The sequence below is a fragment of the Labrus bergylta genome, chromosome 14 (genome assembly GCF_963930695.1).
Source record: "Labrus bergylta chromosome 14, fLabBer1.1, whole genome shotgun sequence".
Lineage (NCBI taxonomy): Eukaryota > Metazoa > Chordata > Actinopteri > Labriformes > Labridae > Labrus > Labrus bergylta.
In genome coordinates this window covers 19,624,972-19,641,842 of record NC_089208.1, presented here as the reverse complement: position 1 = coordinate 19,641,842, position 16,871 = coordinate 19,624,972, and the positions used below count along the sequence as shown (strand labels likewise).

General features: G+C 39.3%; 2 protein-coding genes across 2 annotated transcripts; one reads left to right on the top strand and one right to left on the bottom strand.

Moving 5' to 3' along the window:
• The first annotated feature begins 751 nt into the window (after positions 1-751).
• chek1 (checkpoint kinase 1) lies at positions 752-7,390 on the top strand. Its single transcript, XM_020652995.3, has 14 exons — positions 752-906; positions 1,136-1,201; positions 2,638-2,752; positions 2,905-3,013; positions 3,744-3,808; positions 3,897-3,966; positions 4,614-4,802; positions 5,360-5,464; positions 5,551-5,634; positions 5,722-5,797; positions 5,887-6,055; positions 6,264-6,395; positions 6,629-6,730; positions 6,975-7,390. The coding sequence occupies exons 1-14, from the start codon at positions 758-760 to the stop codon at positions 7,056-7,058; spliced, it is 1,515 nt and encodes a 504-aa protein (XP_020508651.3). The 5' UTR covers positions 752-757; the 3' UTR covers positions 7,059-7,390.
• Positions 7,391-7,582: 192 nt separating this feature from the next.
• LOC114921243 (V-set and immunoglobulin domain-containing protein 10-like 2) lies at positions 7,583-16,715 on the bottom strand. Its single transcript, XM_065963232.1, has 12 exons — positions 16,452-16,715; positions 15,238-15,588; positions 13,706-13,981; positions 13,291-13,566; positions 12,196-12,483; positions 11,853-12,110; positions 11,479-11,769; positions 10,199-10,552; positions 9,223-9,345; positions 9,094-9,118; positions 8,864-8,964; positions 7,583-7,929 (listed from the first exon to the last, which is right to left on the bottom strand). Exons 1-12 carry the CDS (start codon positions 16,525-16,527, stop codon positions 7,811-7,813), a joined length of 2,538 nt encoding a protein of 845 aa, XP_065819304.1. The 5' UTR covers positions 16,528-16,715; the 3' UTR covers positions 7,583-7,810.
• Between the last annotated feature and the right edge of the window lie 156 nt (positions 16,716-16,871).

Sequence of the window (16,871 nt, the reverse complement as noted above, 5' to 3'; positions counted from 1 at the left end):
TGGGGTTGTTTTTGTTCTGTTTAAGCAACTTTTGTATATGTTTCTAGTCTTTCTAGCAAATAAGGCTTGGGGTATTCAAAACCTTACCTTATACCTGTGTGGCCTCCCGTTCTGGTCTCCATTCCTCTGAGCCTTTGGGTTAACTATTTTTTTTGTATTAAGGAGGCAGTCACAGTTATATTTAATTTGTGTCAATGAAATGTAATGATAACAAAATACAGAGGGTAATATTGTAATGATTTGTGTAGCCTAAATGTACTAGCAATGTGCTAAAAACTTCAAATGTTCTCCGTATAATCTATCACAGTTTGTACAGTGTGTCCATTTGTTCAATAACGACAATGCTTTTGTGATTAATTTTCTGTTGCTATTGAAATATATTGTAGGCCAGACCTGCATATTACAAAAACACTTGACTTATTAGAATTTAAGAAATACTGCACCTACATTGCATGCCATTTGAATCTGCATAATTTTCATGTCCTTTAGATTACGAATTTACATTGTATTCTATAATAGTTTTTTTCTGTATCTTCATATTTTATTAATACGATTTTTATAATATTTATAAAATGTGGTGCGCACTTCTGACTTTTCCTCTTGGCGAACAAACATTGAAGTGCCTTTCAAAAAAAAAAAAAAAAAAAAACAGAGACGCGTGATTTCTAAAATGACTGGCACATGGAGGCGATGATTCCAGTATGTTTTCAGGAACCGTCTTTAAAAACCAAAAGCACACGAAGAAGAAAAAGCGGATATGACGACAATGGCGGAAGTTATCGTCGGCGCAACAACAACAACGCGCCAAATTTGTGCACACATTGACTCCTGTCATCGCCTCAGGCGGATGAAAAAGTTTGTCCGGTTTTTAAAAGAACATCAGGAAACGTTGCAGGTGCTGTACAGGTAGGGGAGAGTTTCACGTACGAGTAAAAAAACGACTTCCTTATTGTCTTGTTTTTGGTTTAATGTAAAGTAGTGGCACATAAATAACAGCGTTGTTTTACTTTCGCTTTAAAAGATGAAACACTCGAGTCTGCATGAAGTTAAATATCATATAAGAGTAAAATGCTATGCCATGTATGTGTTTTCTATGAAAGGCTTTTAATGTTTGTGTATTTTTTTTTTTTTTTAGCATGGCTGTGCCTTTTGTCCAAGACTGGGATCTTGTTCAGACACTTGGAGAAGGAGCCTATGGAGAGTATGAACTGTTTTGTTTTTAAATACATCCTTTCTGGCGTTTATTACTATTAATCACAGCTGTGCATCTCCAGTCTCTTTCATACAAACAACAACACAAACATAAGGTTTCAGCCAGGTGTCCTTTGCTTTCACAGGAGAACTGAACTATATGCCAGCAGAATAAAACAAGATGAGATAAGATGTACTTTATTCATCCCAGCAGGGAAATAGGATAGGATAGGATAATACTGTATTGTAATAATATTGATTGATTGATTGAAATTCGGGTGTTACAGCAGCGCAGACAAGAAAGCTCAAAAATACACATTAAACAGAATAGATAGATAAATAAAAACAGGGGGTATATACAAGTACAAAATGAATGATGAAGTTAACTGGGGGGAGTTGTGACAGTATTTGCAGAGAATGACAAGATAAAGTGACAAGTGATGATTAAAGTGACTTGGTATGATTAAAATAGCAGCAAGTGATGTAAACAGCAGAGAAGAGAGGCAGTGTTGTACCACAGTAATGTAGAGTGCAGTTATATAATATAATATAATATAATATAATATATTATAGTGCAATATAGTGTAATATAATGAAATGTTATATAATATAGACTAGTATAATAATATAATAAAATATATAGAATGTACAGTATATATGTGTATATATATATTGATGCTAAATAATAATAATAATAATATAATAATACAATGATAATAATGAAGCAGGTCGTGTTTTATGGGGGTGAAGTTTAGTGTCAAGGACGTTCTGTTATTGTTGTCATAGGCTGCTGTTGTACAGTCTTATGGCAGTGGACACAAAGGAGCGCCTGAATATAGGTGTTCCAGCAGCCAGCATACATACAAACACACAACACAACACATATATACAACACACATATACACATACACATATATACATACATATCCCACCCATACAAAAAACATGAGCCCACTATACTTAGCCAGGATTAAAAAAAAGTGGTATGGATGGTCCGTATATTTGGTCTTTGTATCTATCTGGTTCTATCATTTCTATCTGGTCTATATATGCCAGTTACTGGAAATGTTATCATTATTTTTGGTGCAACTACCAACAAACAATACTTCACCAGTACTTGGAACAGCTTTGTTCCTTCAACTTGATAATAGGCTGACTAGCTCACTTGCAATTGAGTCAGGAACTTTATGGTACGTTGTTTTGCAACAATAATTCACAAAAAAGTTTTTCTGGTCGCTCATGTGTAATCTGCAGTACATTTGACCCTAACCTTGTGTTGTAAGTTGTAAGAGTTCACAAAAGCCACTGCTGTTTTCTTCACACTATACCAGGAAACATACCTGTTTGAACATATTACCACAGTTTCAATTTGTCTTTTGGACCTTTCTTCACCTCTTGTTTTTTTGGGCTGCTGTGCTGCACTTTTTCTCTGTGTTTGTGTTGCAGAGTGAGGCTGCTTGTGAACAGACAGACAGAGGAGGCAGTCGCAGTGAAAGTGATCGACACTTCTCAGGCTAAAGAGTGTGCTGAAAATGTCAAGAAGGAGGTCTGTGTACACAAGGTACGTTGTTCACCCTCACTGCAATTAGTACCGTGTGTGTGTGTGTGTGTGTGTGTGTGTGTGTGTGTGTACTGTGTTACTGGAACCACTATTCTGAATTCTGTGTGATTAAAGATGTAAAATAAAATTATAACGTTTGCCACTGCTTGTAGATGCTTAACCACGCCAACATCGTACGATTTTTTGGCCATCGGAAAGAAGGTCCCACTATGTACCTCTTCCTGGAGTACTGCACCGGAGGGGAACTGTTTGACCGAATTGGTGAGACACATGTCTTCGGGTTGTTGTGACCAATAATTCTTTCATCTGTAAGATTTGATTGGAGTCACCCCTTAAACGTGACAGCGTTCAGGCTGCAATTCTAATTTTAGATTTGTAAAAAATAAGCATCATGAAAAGAGTTTAGTTGAGATGGAACAACACTTTTTCAAATTTTCTTTACTGCAACTTAAAAACAACCGTTAAATCAGCCGTTAGCCGTTAATCATTTTATAATATGGAATTAGACAAGATTGCAAACACTGTCAACAAAGGAAATCTTTTGACACAAGCTTCAACTTTAAACTACCTATTTTTTTGGAAATGACTTTACTGAATTAATGAAAGGTCACCTCAAGTCTGTTGTTGCTTTTTATTTATTGAATTAGGAAAGCACACAATAATCAGCGTATCAGCAATACGGATCTATGTCAATATGCATCTATGTTAATTAGCACAAAAAAGTAAACGTAATCCGTAGTCCTAAAGCGGGTACTCACAAAAACACAACACAAATGTATAGAACAGGACAGCACACTAAAGAACTCACAAGCAGTTTTATATTCAAAATGGACACAATTTACTTTAATTAGAAATAACAGACACCTCCCCTAAAAACACCTGATAACAACTGTCTATGTTTCCACAATTTTCCGGTTTGGGATCAATCAAGTGCATCTGTCTATCTTATCGATCTAATCATTGAAGTTATTCAAATGTTGGATTATTTCAGAGCCTGATGTTGGGATGGCAGAAAAAGATGCTCATAGATTTTTCCAGCAGCTCATAGCCGCTGTGGTGAGTGAAGGAGCTTTCTGTGTTGATTTTACTTCATTCACCTGTTTTCTTCTGCTGTGAAATAATTCTGTGTCTCCTTTTTTTGTAGGAATACCTCCACAGTACTGGCATTACACATAGAGACATAAAACCAGAGAACATTTTGCTGGATGACAAAGGTGACTAAGTTCAATGTGTATGGAGGTGTCAAAGGATTAGCTCTGGTTTGTACGGTGGCTGGGAAGTACAAAGCAAAATTACAAAGTGTTAAACACTTTTACAAAATGTGAGACAAATTTAGATTTTGAAAAACATTTTTACATTTTATGAAACAAAATTACAAAACCAATAACACTTACCAAGGACAAAACAAATTTACAAGATGTGAAACACTTTTACAGTCGCTGAGACAAATTTACAAGAGGCAGAACACTTTTATCTGTCCCCAAACAAATTTACAAACGACAGAATCTTGATGGAAAGGGAATGTACCGCGACAAAACTAACAAAATGACCCCTCAGTCGATCACTTCCGGGTCACTTCCGACATTTTATACATTCCCATTTTGTCAAGATTCTGTCGTTTGTAAATTTGTTTGGGGATTCTAAAAGTGTTTCACATCTTGTAAATTTGTTTTATAAAATGTAAATGTGTTTTTTCCTTAGTATAAGTGTTTTGGTTTTGTAATTTTGTTTTATAAAAATGTAAAAAGGTTTTTCAAAATGTAAATTTGTCTCACATTTGTAATTTTGCTTTGCACTTATCAGCCACCGTAGGTTTGCATGTTCTCTCTTAATCATTTGCTGTTCTCCTTTACCGTATTAGATATCCTGAAGCTGACAGATTTTGGCCTGGCCACCATGTTTCGCTTCAAAGGACGGGAGCGTCGCCTCAATCGACTTTGTGGGACGCTTCCTTATGTGGCTCCTGAGCTTCTCAGCCAGTCAGAGTACAGGGCTCAGCCTGCGGATATTTGGGCCTGTGGGATAGTTCTCACTGCGATGCTGGCTGGAGGTAAGTCGGGGCAAGTGATCATCCTGCCCTCATGAAGGTCAGCATGGCTTAAACATGTTGACTTTATGAATCTGTGAGTGCCTCAGACCTCTTCAAAAGGTTCTAAGCTGGATCCCCACATTGAAGAGCACCAGAAGGACACATTCTTTTCAATCATTTTCAAAACATTTTTTAACACCCATGCAGCACTCTAGCTTTTTGACTGAGCTAAGAACCTCTAATAAGAATATTAGATGAAAAATGTGTTGAAAATCCTGAAACGTTTGGGTGCGCTGCTGAGGACATGATTGAATGGTTGTTTTATATGAATGATCATAATCTGGCTACCTTTGTCTTCTAAAGCCCGTAAGAAACATCGGGATGTGTTTTTTTTTTTTTTTTTAGTATTATTGTAATTGATGTGTCTACCTTTGGTTTTCTTGTCTCTTTGTGTTAATGATTGTGTCTTGTACGCCTGTTTGTGCATATTGTTTATGACGCAATAAAAAAAAAAATAGATCCATGAATAATCAATCAAAGAATGTATTCATGTTCAGTTTCTGTTGCGTCTTTCTCAGAGCTGCCATGGGACCAGCCCTCCGAGAGCTGTCAGGAGTATTCAGACTGGCTTCAGAAGAAAACATACTTACCTCCTTGGAAGAAAATACAACCAATGCCTCTTAGTGAGCCCTTAATTATAAAGAACAGAAAGTTGGCCCAAAGAGGTCTGTGGTGTTTTTTTTTAAAATTCACGTCCAACTCTTTTCAGGTTTGTTGTCAAAGTTACTGCTGGCCTGTCCGGATGCACGCATCACCATCGCAGACATAAAAAAAGACCGCTGGTTTACACAAGGCATGTCTCAAAATCAGTACGATACAAAGAACTCATCTTGAACTTAATCGTTCCCTTGACTGATTTTCTGCATGTGTGTCTCTGCAGGTGTGAAGCAACCACCTCTTGGCTTAGGAAGCAAACATCTTCGATCAGATGGGGGACTCATATCCCGGACCAACAGGTCAGAAATGTGTCTCTTTGTTAATTCCACTCAAAGTGACATTTCTTTAAGTGCCTGTAATCTCTAAAGTACACTCCTCCCCTCCATAGTGATGACAGGATGCAGTTTTCCAGCTCTCAGCCTGATTTTGCGGGAGTTGGCTGGGAGGCCATGATGGTAATCAGTCAAACAGAAGGTCAAGTTAGCTTCTCTCAGCCTACCAAGCCGGAGCACATGTTACTTGGTAGTCAGCTGCTGGGCACGCCTGGAGCCAGTCAGGTAATTCCCACACTTAGTGCTTGAGTTTTATTCCTATCTGACAATGAGTGTGAACTTCCTGCAACACAGGCTACAGATCAGCCATATTGTTTCTTTGTTTTGTCTTCTTATTTACAAAACAGAAACTAACATTTTATGTCATCCAGCCGTAAAATACTTCATTGATGTGTTAATCTTGTCCTAACTTTTTCTTTCCTCGTGTGTGTAGTCGCCATGGCAGAGATTAGTCCGCAGAATGACGCGTTTCTTCACCACAGTGAATGCCGACGCCTCCTTATCTGACCTGAAAGATGCCTGTGACGGCCTGGCATTGGGCTTCAAACTCACCTGCACCAAACAGGTATATCTGTTATGAAGTATACAAGGTCAAAAGATTATTGAGGTTAAAAACACTCTTAAATACAGTATCCAACTTCACAAAACTCCATCTTGTCTCAGGTGATTTAACTGGTCTTTTTACTGTTTAGTGTTAATGAATGGATCTGAGCTGAAGCAGGTTAATTGACATGCTTTTATTTAGCTGCTTGGGACAATAATACATCTCAGTTAAATGAATAAGTATCTGCCTTTTAGGTGACGGTGAGCACGTTGGACAAACGCAATAACAAACTTATCTTCAAAGTCCATTTACTGGAGATGAATCAGAGAGTGCTGCTGGACTTCAGACTGTCAAAGGTGGGTTTTAGTATTTCACAATAGAATCCATTTCAAGATACAAGTGAATATAACAGGTTTACATTAACTGCTACTATTTATTTTGTCATTTTTTATTTCTATTTGCCAGAACGTAAACAACAGTAAAGTAAATTAAATCCAACTTGACTAAACAAAAAGAAAACAGAACCTGGACCTGATAAGCTAATGAGTATAGAGTCACAGTAATGTTAGCTCATCGTGTGACATGTTTCTGTGTTTCCAGGGTGACGGTTTGGAGTTCAAGCGTCTCTTTGTGAAAATAAAACACAAGCTCGGTGACATCATCAGCACTCAGAAGATCACATGAGAGTCCTGGAGAAATGCAAGTACACTGCTCTGGGCACCAGAGAGAGAACCTGTATATATGTAGTTCTAATGATATTTTAGATATGATCTACTGATATTAAATGTACTCTTCTGTTATCTTTGTTTTTTTGTCCTTCTATCCCTGTGAGAACTGATTCAGTGTTACATGTCAGTATGGCAGACGGGGCTTTTTAAAGAGGTTGGTTATCAGGTTTGAGTTTAGTGTTAGAGTAGGAGGATTGTTAGAGAAGTGTCCTTGTGTGTCCCTTTCCTGCATTTGTGAAGACTGATTTTGTTCTGCAAATGTTTGAATAAAACAATTATTAAAAAGCAAAAACAGAAAAACATTTGTTCTTCCATACTTTGCATCTAATGAACTTGACCACTACATTTTTAGATTGTGATATCTTCAGTGGTACCAATACAATTACTAAACTGTCAAACTCACGGTTACTGCAGCCTCTTGCAGAGTTCGGTTTTACTTTACTTTATTATAATGGGACTGTAGTTTACAATATAAAGATCATAATGTGTCTGAGAGGACTTGAGAGCAGAATACTTGACTATGTAATATACCAACGACAGTTTTGTAGCAAACATTTAAAAAGAGCTTGTATTTGTCAGTGTAGATGAGTTAAAATCCACTGTAAGTCCCAGGATACTAGTGATGCCAAAACTGAACAAACTGTCTTAGCTGTCTACAAAAGCATTTCCAAGTTAAATCAAAAATTTAAAAAACTCTGTGATCTCTGACTATGAGCCGATAGCCTGGACTGTGATGGTGACATTAACAGGCTCATTGTCATCTCCAGGGGGAGGGACCGGTGTGGTGGTGAGGGGGGAAGACGCCCGTGGTAAAGCCATAGTTGGACCTGAAACAGAATAGCAGCTAGATTCATTATATAAGAAAAAAAAGTCAATTCATTATTAGTCATTAATGTGCAATTATTAAGTCATTTACTTATTGCTTTTTTAAGTAAAAAATAATTCAGATTTAGTTGTTTCGTTCAGCTTCATTAAAATAAACGTGTGTTCATGTTACTAAGTTGGATAAGGAGGCTAATGTGGTCAAGACTGCCGTGTGGCTCACTGCAAACGTCTGCTATGACTTTGATAAAATAACAGGGACTGCCTTCCTAAATAGAAAACTTGAACCCATTATCACATAAAGATCTAGCAAGAATGTGATTTTTCTGGATTCTTGATTTCCCAACTTTAAAAGTTGACCTACAAGACGTAAACTATCCATGAGGATTTTAGTTGTTGTTCAGTTCAAACCAAACCATATCATTTAAAAAGGTGAGATCTTGGCTGTTAGTGCTGAAAACAGTTAGTCGACAGTTGTGATGAAGGGTTTTACTTCAGGGCTAGAAGTACAAGGACATTTCAAAGGACTGTTTGTACTATGGTTACTATCATGCGCTGGGACTGTCAATGAAACTTCCTGTCTAGTACATTTTTTAAATTCCTATTTCCTACTTTTTTGTGAATTGCTGGCACCATGCCTGATCTAGATAGATAGACTCTTATTGTCATTGTATAAAAGAACACAACAAAACTTTGTATCTAATGGTTAGGGTTGGTTTAACTGGCTCAGGAATCCATCTCAGTGTTACTACTTTTGAGTTTGTAAAGTCCAAGCTAGGTCTAAATCCACTTGGACATGGGACACATTCATGAACTGAAACTGTATACTACATAGAAAAAGTGTGAAATGTATTAAGTCAGCATTAGTTTCATAATCTAGACATGTGAAGTCCATGTTTAGGTTTCTATTATTGTGTATTTCATGTGTGTTTGTTTTACCGGAACTGGCTGATCCACCAATCTCCTCTATCCCACCCTCTGACCCGGCCACCACTTCATCCTCCGGGAAGTTGATATTTTCCCTCGACTGACTGTGATGCCTGGACAAACCAAAAGAAAATACTGGTTTTATTGCTTTTCTGTACACAGAATTCACCGTTAATATTTTTACAAACTGCAAATTCTTCATTTCTGGTGTTTTTAAATATAGATCAAATGCAGATACTCACAAACCAAACAGCAAGTCATGCAGTCCTAGGGGACGAAACATAAAATATGAATGCGACATAATGAGACAATTTCAATGACGGTTTATCATTTAAGCCATTGGGAGGTTAGTGCTTGTCTATGGGACTCACGTGGATTGTTGTTGCGGTTGCGGATAATGAAGATGAGTAGCAGCAACGTGAGGAAGGCTGCCAAGAGCATCCCGCCAAAAGCTGCTCCGATTACAGCAGGTAGGACATTGGAGCTCGGTTCCGCTGCAACACATCACAGTTACATATTGCAAAATAGAACGTCCGACAAAACACAGAATTGCCTCACACTGTTTATTCAACATGTTACACCTCCGTCTGGTGTTTCTCAACCCATGTCAGCGTTGTTTTTAGTTGTTTTTTTATGTATAAGCCAAATTTGTGATTTTCTTTGTAAATGTTTGCTTCCCTGTCTCAAGCAAGATTACATGCATTCTGTGCAGTGTGTCTTTATGATAAAGCAGCAGTAAATGACACACTGTCTTTTAAAATAAAAAGTTAAAGTCAACGGTAATAAATCAACCTCATGTTTAAATGAACAGAAGTTCCTCACAGGGTAACTGATGCATTAAAAGCACATGGGTTGAAAACCACCGTCCTGTTCTAACCTGACCAATAAGCCTTTCTACACTCTCAATCATAACCTGATTTGATAAGAGCAGTCACACCCTAATAAACACTGTACAGTAGAAACATACAGTTTATAAGAAGCACCACAGGCCAGTTAGAGGAAAGGTAAGGAGCAAGCAAGGTAGAGATGAAATGAGTGGTGCAGTGCTGTGATGTGTGTGTAATTGTTTGTGTTTTAGTTTGTGTATGAGTCTTTCACCTAAGTGGATAACAAAAAAAAAAGTTAGACTGTCAGTAAAACAATGAGCAAAACAGCAACATCAACAAAGTTAGAAACATCACCTAACTCACCTGTCACCTTTTGCTTTGCTATTTGTTTTTTTCCCCTGCATTTGTTCATATTTAATTAATTACTATCCAATTATTAAGGCAACACAGACTCTAGGCCCTGTCTTTGCTTACTCATGTATCTAACCACACTAATCCTCACTCTGATCACTTACTATACCTGGAGACTTTGCTGAAGAAGGGTGTCCGACGGTGCGGTGGTTGACAGGTGTGATGCGGAACTGGTAGGTCTCAGTTGGTGTCAGTCTCCCTACTGTCTGTCTCCTGACCTCTGGGTCCTGGATGATGTTCTGGTACCAGACCAGTGGACCGATCTTCGACTTTGTCTCCTCTTTTGAGTCATTGCTGCCGCCTCTCCTTCCTGGTTGCTCTGACATCCATCGGTGCTCCAGGATGAAACCTGTCCAGCCGCTTTCTTCTTCACTCTCTACCAGCCACTCCAGCTCCACCTCGTTACGTTGTCGGCCATTGTACTCCACTTTTACCAGGGTCACATTGGGTGGCATGGGGTGTCCTGATAAAGGAGAAAAAACAACTGGACTGAAATACTGAAATGGACATCAGTAAGCAAGACAAAAGTTTAAGATATTTAAAAGAATGGACATATAATTTTTCTTTCTGACATCCATGTCCTACAAGATTAATTATACTGGTTTTGGTGATACTGACTTTTACTTTCTTGCTAACCATGAGGTCAAAACTTTTGTCCACTAGGATACTTTGTTTAATCACCAAATGCTTGCAAAGCTGATACCACTTCAATCAGCCTCAGCCGTACTTTCTGTTTAGTGCCTACAGTATACTGTATTCAGAATGGTAGAAGTGTAATACTTTAAATATTATAAGAATTGTACCATTTTACGTAGCATGTTAGCATTGTCACTAGAGCTTTGTTTTTACATCGAGTCTGCCACTGCGCCATAACAAAGCTCCTCTGTCACAAAGCCTTTGTACTTTCACATTGGAACCACAATGGCTGACAAAATGCTGGCCCCTCCCTGTGTGTTATTTTTTAGTACCCAAAGGTTGCAGATATATATGGGTAATTAAGACAATAGTCACTTTCTTTTGCTCGCATCAGCTTTTGGTTTAAGATATGGCTGAAGATCTGAAGTGTTTTTTCAAGCCTTAGTACTTTCGATACTATTGTTCATTAAAATAACTGAGATTGTATCATTTTGAATCATTTCATATCAACTATATATGCAATGTCTGGATGCAAAGTAAGGCTCATTGTGCTAATTGCTTAATTAATTGTGGACATGTTGGGGGTGTAACATGAGTCAAACATATTAGTCCATGACTTCTTTCATTCCATTTAAAAGACAGGTTTGTAAGTTAATGGTCTTAGATGTAAAATGCTAAATCAAAATGTAGAGTCAATCCTCTAGCAGGAAGACAATACATATACATAGTTAAAAAAACAGAAACATTTCTTACTCTTGACCACAAGAGTGACATTGATTTCAGTTCCTCCCACTGCATTGGATGTGGAGCATCTGTACTCGCCGCTGTCTTGATTCTCATGTGTGTCTCTCACTGTCAGATTTGCCCATGCAGATGTTCTTTGCAGCCTGTACTTGGAGGTGTCTCGGACGTCCACACCCTGATTGTTAAACCAGGTGATTTCACTGACAGGAAGGTAGTTGGCTCTAAGATTGCAGGTGAGCTGGACATCACTGCCCTCGTACACTGACACGACTTTGCGCTGCGTCAGCAGTACAGGAGCCTCTACGGGTGATAATGTGAAGAAGTCAACAAAGTATTTCTGCTGATGTTTGTTTTGATTGGTGTGTTTGAGAATGTTAACTGACCAAGTGTGAGCCTGCAGGTCTTGGTTTGTGCCAGAAGTGGATGCCTAGCATGGCAGGTGTAGGGTATCCCACCTTGAGCAGTGCCATAGCGGAGGATCAAGATGTTTGAGTTTTCTTCCCCACCGTTCCCCTGTCCCCCCGGGCCCTCCCACCACACCAAGGCCTTTGGGGTTCCCCCATCCCAGGAGCAGGAAAGCAGCAGATACTTTCTGTTGTTAGTTATGTAGGCAAAACACACTGGCTCTGCAGGGGGAATGTCTGATGGAGAAGAGGTTTAAATGAGTTGAAGTTTGAAAGACAGGATAAAAGTGTGAAATGTGAAAAGTAAATGTAACTTTCTTACATGAGCGTGTGCTGCACTCTAATGATTGTTTTAGTGCTATGTGGGAGCCAACGCATGTGAACAAACTGTTATTAGAATTCAAGTCTTCAGATCGCAGCAAGATGGCAGTATTGGTCAAGGGGTAACTTTGCTGCCCTGTGTCAGACTCGTTTTGTGCCACTCGATGCAGGTCCCCGGTCCAGTGGAGGTTGGGGGAGGGGAAACCCCCGGACCAGGAGCAGAGGAGTCTCAGAGAGGTGTGATTGAGAGTCGGCTCCACAGAACAGGATGGGGAGCCATCTGGTGGGTCTGTGGGGATAAGATACAGCGTAACAACAAGGTAGGGATGTGTAAAGTGGGGTTTGTATGAGGTCATTGGAGCCAGGGACAGTGCCTATAGAACTAAAATTTAAAGGCTGTTTGATATGAATCAACTTAGTAAAATTAGATAGGAGATTTTTTTTAAGTCTTGTTACATAGTGTATTATCTCTGACAAATGATCTGAGTGACTTTCAGAAATTCAATAACTTAACAAGAACAAATATTGGAACAGAATGACAAGCGTCCAGTTCTCTAGCCCACCAACGCTTGCCATGGCTGTGAAATCACAGCGAGGTACCTTCCAGAGAGTCCAATCAACTTCCCAGTCGGCCAGAGCAGGAGAATAGGTCTGCAGCATATCCACCACCCTCTGCTGTGAGTGTGTTTGTGTCTGAGTGTGTGTCAGATGTGTATTTGGAGGGCTTATGGTTCTGTTTTGGAGTCTCACAGAGTGTAGGGAGTAAGGGAATTGCAGAGGTGATTGGCTGAGAGAAGCAAGAAATGAAGGAGGTTTTGGTGTAACACTGAAAATAGGACAGGTTTAACTGGAGGTGCAGGGAGTGTTATTTCAGTAGGAGATTAAGTGTTAATACAGATGAAAAATCAAAGGTGATTAAGATCCTGGATTTGTGTTCTCTTAGTCTTGAACTTTAAATGTCAAATCTGAATCTAGGTCTTTGCCATTTGTAGCACCAAGACAGAGGAACACAAGCTGAGACTGATTAAAGAGATTTACTGAAGAGTAGGAGGATTGATGGCGTAGGCCAAGGTGAGAGATCAGAGTTCACACTCACAGTAGACAGTCAGGCTGATGGATTTTTTGGAGCGGGTGTTGAGGTAAGTGTTCTGTGCCAAGCAGGCGTAGTCGCCGGTGTGCATGCGGAAGATCTTAGTGATGGTATAATGTGGCCCGGCGTAGACCTGGGAGTTGTTGTGGAACCAGACGTATTGACTGGCTGGGTTCGACTGGGCTTGACACAGTAAAGAAACTGTCTCTCTTTCCACAGCTGAATATCCTCGCTCTGTTATTGTGTATGGAGACACGTCGATCTGAGGAATGTCCGGGCCAACTGAGGACAACAGGGAGGGTTTAAGAAATCACAAAGTAAATGCATAGCTGCTGTGATATGTGATATAGTGTCTGAAAAGGATTTAACTTCTACTAGATATTAAGTCAGAAAGTGTTTCTCCAAGTGAAAAATGACTTACAGATGGTTTCCAGCAGTAACCGGTTGGAGCTCTCGCTGTTGACAGCATTGCTGGCCACACAGCGGTACCAGCCAGAGTGGTTACGGTTGACATTTGTCACGTTAATAACACTGGTGTTGCTGTGTGCAAAGGTTGTGATATTGCCACCACGGGTTTCATGTTGCCACACATACTGGATTGGTCCAGTCCCATTTTCAAGATTGCAGCGCATCCACATCGTAGAGCCTTCCACTGGAGATGCATCACTCATCAGCAGGAAGGGCCTTGTGATTGGAACTGTATTCAAGAAAAAAAAGTCTCAAAGTAAGTTTGTTTTCTGTCTCATTAACAGAAGAGCATTATTTATGAATAAAATCTATGTATGCTGATGACACATCACACTACCTTTATATATTTAGCCTGAACAGGTATCAACATCCAAGCTGAGTGAGGCTGCAATTGCTTTTAATGGTTTTTTATACACATGGTTGTACTTGTAAAGTACTAGATGGGAAACAATGTGTTTAATTTTAAATTACTTAAAAATACAATCAAATTGGGGCGCTGGTGACACAGTGGTTGGTGCGCGCGCCCCTTGTATGGAGGCTGTGGTCTTCCAGGCCGGCGGCCCGGGTTCGGATCCGGCCTGTGGCTCCTTTCCCGCATGTCATTCCCCACTCTCTCTCCCTGATTTCTGGCTCTATCCACTGTCATATCTCTCAATTAAAGGCACAAAAAGCCCAAAAATAAATCTTACAAAAAAAAAGAAACATTCAAATCTGCAATTTTGTTTTAATTGCTGAAGACTAAAACAAATTCTGATCTAACCATGTTGGTTCATAGTCTTAAAATCCAATTATTATGTTTTTAATGTCAGTATTGGAAGAGATGAAATAAAAAATGTATCTTTGGCCAGAGCAGGGCTTGCTCCGCCCACTTATTTAAGCTAAATGTCTCCTTAATTTCATTTTTAATGTATTAATATAAGAATGGTTTCACTGTCCTATTTCAAAAAGGGTTCCATAATATGTTATGTTTATGTCGCAAAAAGAAGAATACGCTTATATCGTGGATGTTATCTCAGTGACATCAGAGGATATGAAGCCCAACAATGGCAGTCACCATATTGGAACTGCTGACTCCAACTCACTTCCAACAGGCAAAGAGGTGGAGTTGAGACTGATTGAATACCTTGGTTGCTGAAACTCGCCCATCCCGCTTGGCTGGCTTCTCATCTAGCTAGCAAATCCCAACCGACAATTTGAGGTCATTATGTGGGGCTCCCGCTGTGCTGTGCTTCCGAAATGTTGACACATTGTGGATTCACAGACTGGGACGCCAATATTACACTGTTACGGAATCATTAGATCAATATTGGAATATGGATGTTACCTCAGATGTTATTAGAATGGTGGTTTGGTTTGGAGTATAAAAGACAAAAGTATCCCCATCAGCTCCTCATTACACAAACACACACTTCCCACCAACACCCACCCACTCTGCTAACTACACCCCTGTGTGAAGAAGGTGTTTCAGAGAACAGGCGGTCTTACTTCGGACAGTGAGGTGCACGTAGTAGTAGTAGACTTTGGGCTCTAGCTCGATGTCATAGAAGGCCTGGCAGGTGAACAGGCCATGAGCGGCCACAGGCAGGTTCTCGATGCTCACAGCTGCGCTGTTTGAGATGATTGTGATCTTTCCAAGTGTCTCTGCCAGCTTCTGGATCCTCGTTCCTTTGCCCAAATTATACACCACAGCTTTTATAGCTTCAGTGCCTGGCTTGGTGAAGCTCCATATGTACATGTCAGGTAAAGTGGCCCCGCACTCCAGGATCACAGCTTTGCCCACTACCCCATACACACTGGTGTCCTGGTACACCACCTCCCAGTTGTGATTGATCTTCACTGCAAGAGGAGGAAGAGGACACGCAGGTATGCATGCAAAGGAATGGAGTGGAGGAAAATGAGATGGTGGTGTAGTGTGCCCTGACAGTGTTCAGTTACAGGATTGGTTACACTGTACGTTTCAGACACACTGATAGTTTAAAAAGCGATTCAAAACCGAGTAATGGGATTAGTCAAACAGTTTTTCCAGCCACAATTTTTTCATCTTCTGCATCTTATTTCTTTAACTATTTTCTTTATTTTTGTGATGTTCTTACAGACCTTATAGGGCTGAATAATATAATAAAAAATGTAAATGTAGGTATAACCTTTTTTTTTAATCCTAGGATGAAAACTGTTGTGTGACGCAATGAAATATAATAAACACATTAAAATAGCGTTCAGTCCTAATATAATTCAAAGAATATATTGTAGGTCTTTTCTCATAGATTTTGTTTTTAAATGTATCATAACACATCCCCAATAATAAATTGTCCGGGTCGATATATATCCGATATACTGATGTATTGATATATTTAATATTAGCTCATCACAGATACATTGGTATTATAGCATGTCTTATCAAAGAACAATGACATTTTTATTATTTAAAATGTAAAATTGTCTATTTAATAAATGACACTGTAAACTAATTTTTATCCCCCCAAAAATCTTTTGTGTTTTTATTTACAGAGGTTAAACATAATCATGACATACATGATTAAAACTAGCTATCAATTATTGTTGTGATTCACCAAAATCATTGGCTAACTGAAGTAATAGCACATTTTATTCTAATGCTGTTTGACCGTTCAAGTACTCTTATGTAGGGTCACAATCTGCAATTCAAATAGACGAAAATGAATCAAAGACACTGGACTTACCATAAGTCGTAGAAGTGGCCTCAGTACATGTACATTGGAGGAAAAGAAATGCCAGTCCTAGCAGTTGGGCCACCATGGTATCATGATGATCCAGAGTCCAACAACCTTTTTACTCTTTAAAAAATGTTAATATAAAAACGTAGAGCTATGGCCCCCGGAAACAGCCTTTCATAAGTTGCCTCCCCTGAAGTTGTCTCTTTTCTTCTCTCAGATCCAGAGGTAGAATCCCATTGACCGTATGAGACTGAGAGTAGGAAGGGACTGAGGGTCACTAAACTGATTTGGACTCAATTATTCATGTGTTTTTCCTTTCTCTCTACCCCTCCTTCCCTCTTTCTTTCTCCCGCAGGGTTAGAATAACACAACGATACGCAGCTCATCTATTATACAGGTTAGAAGCATAGGAGGACAGGTTAGTCT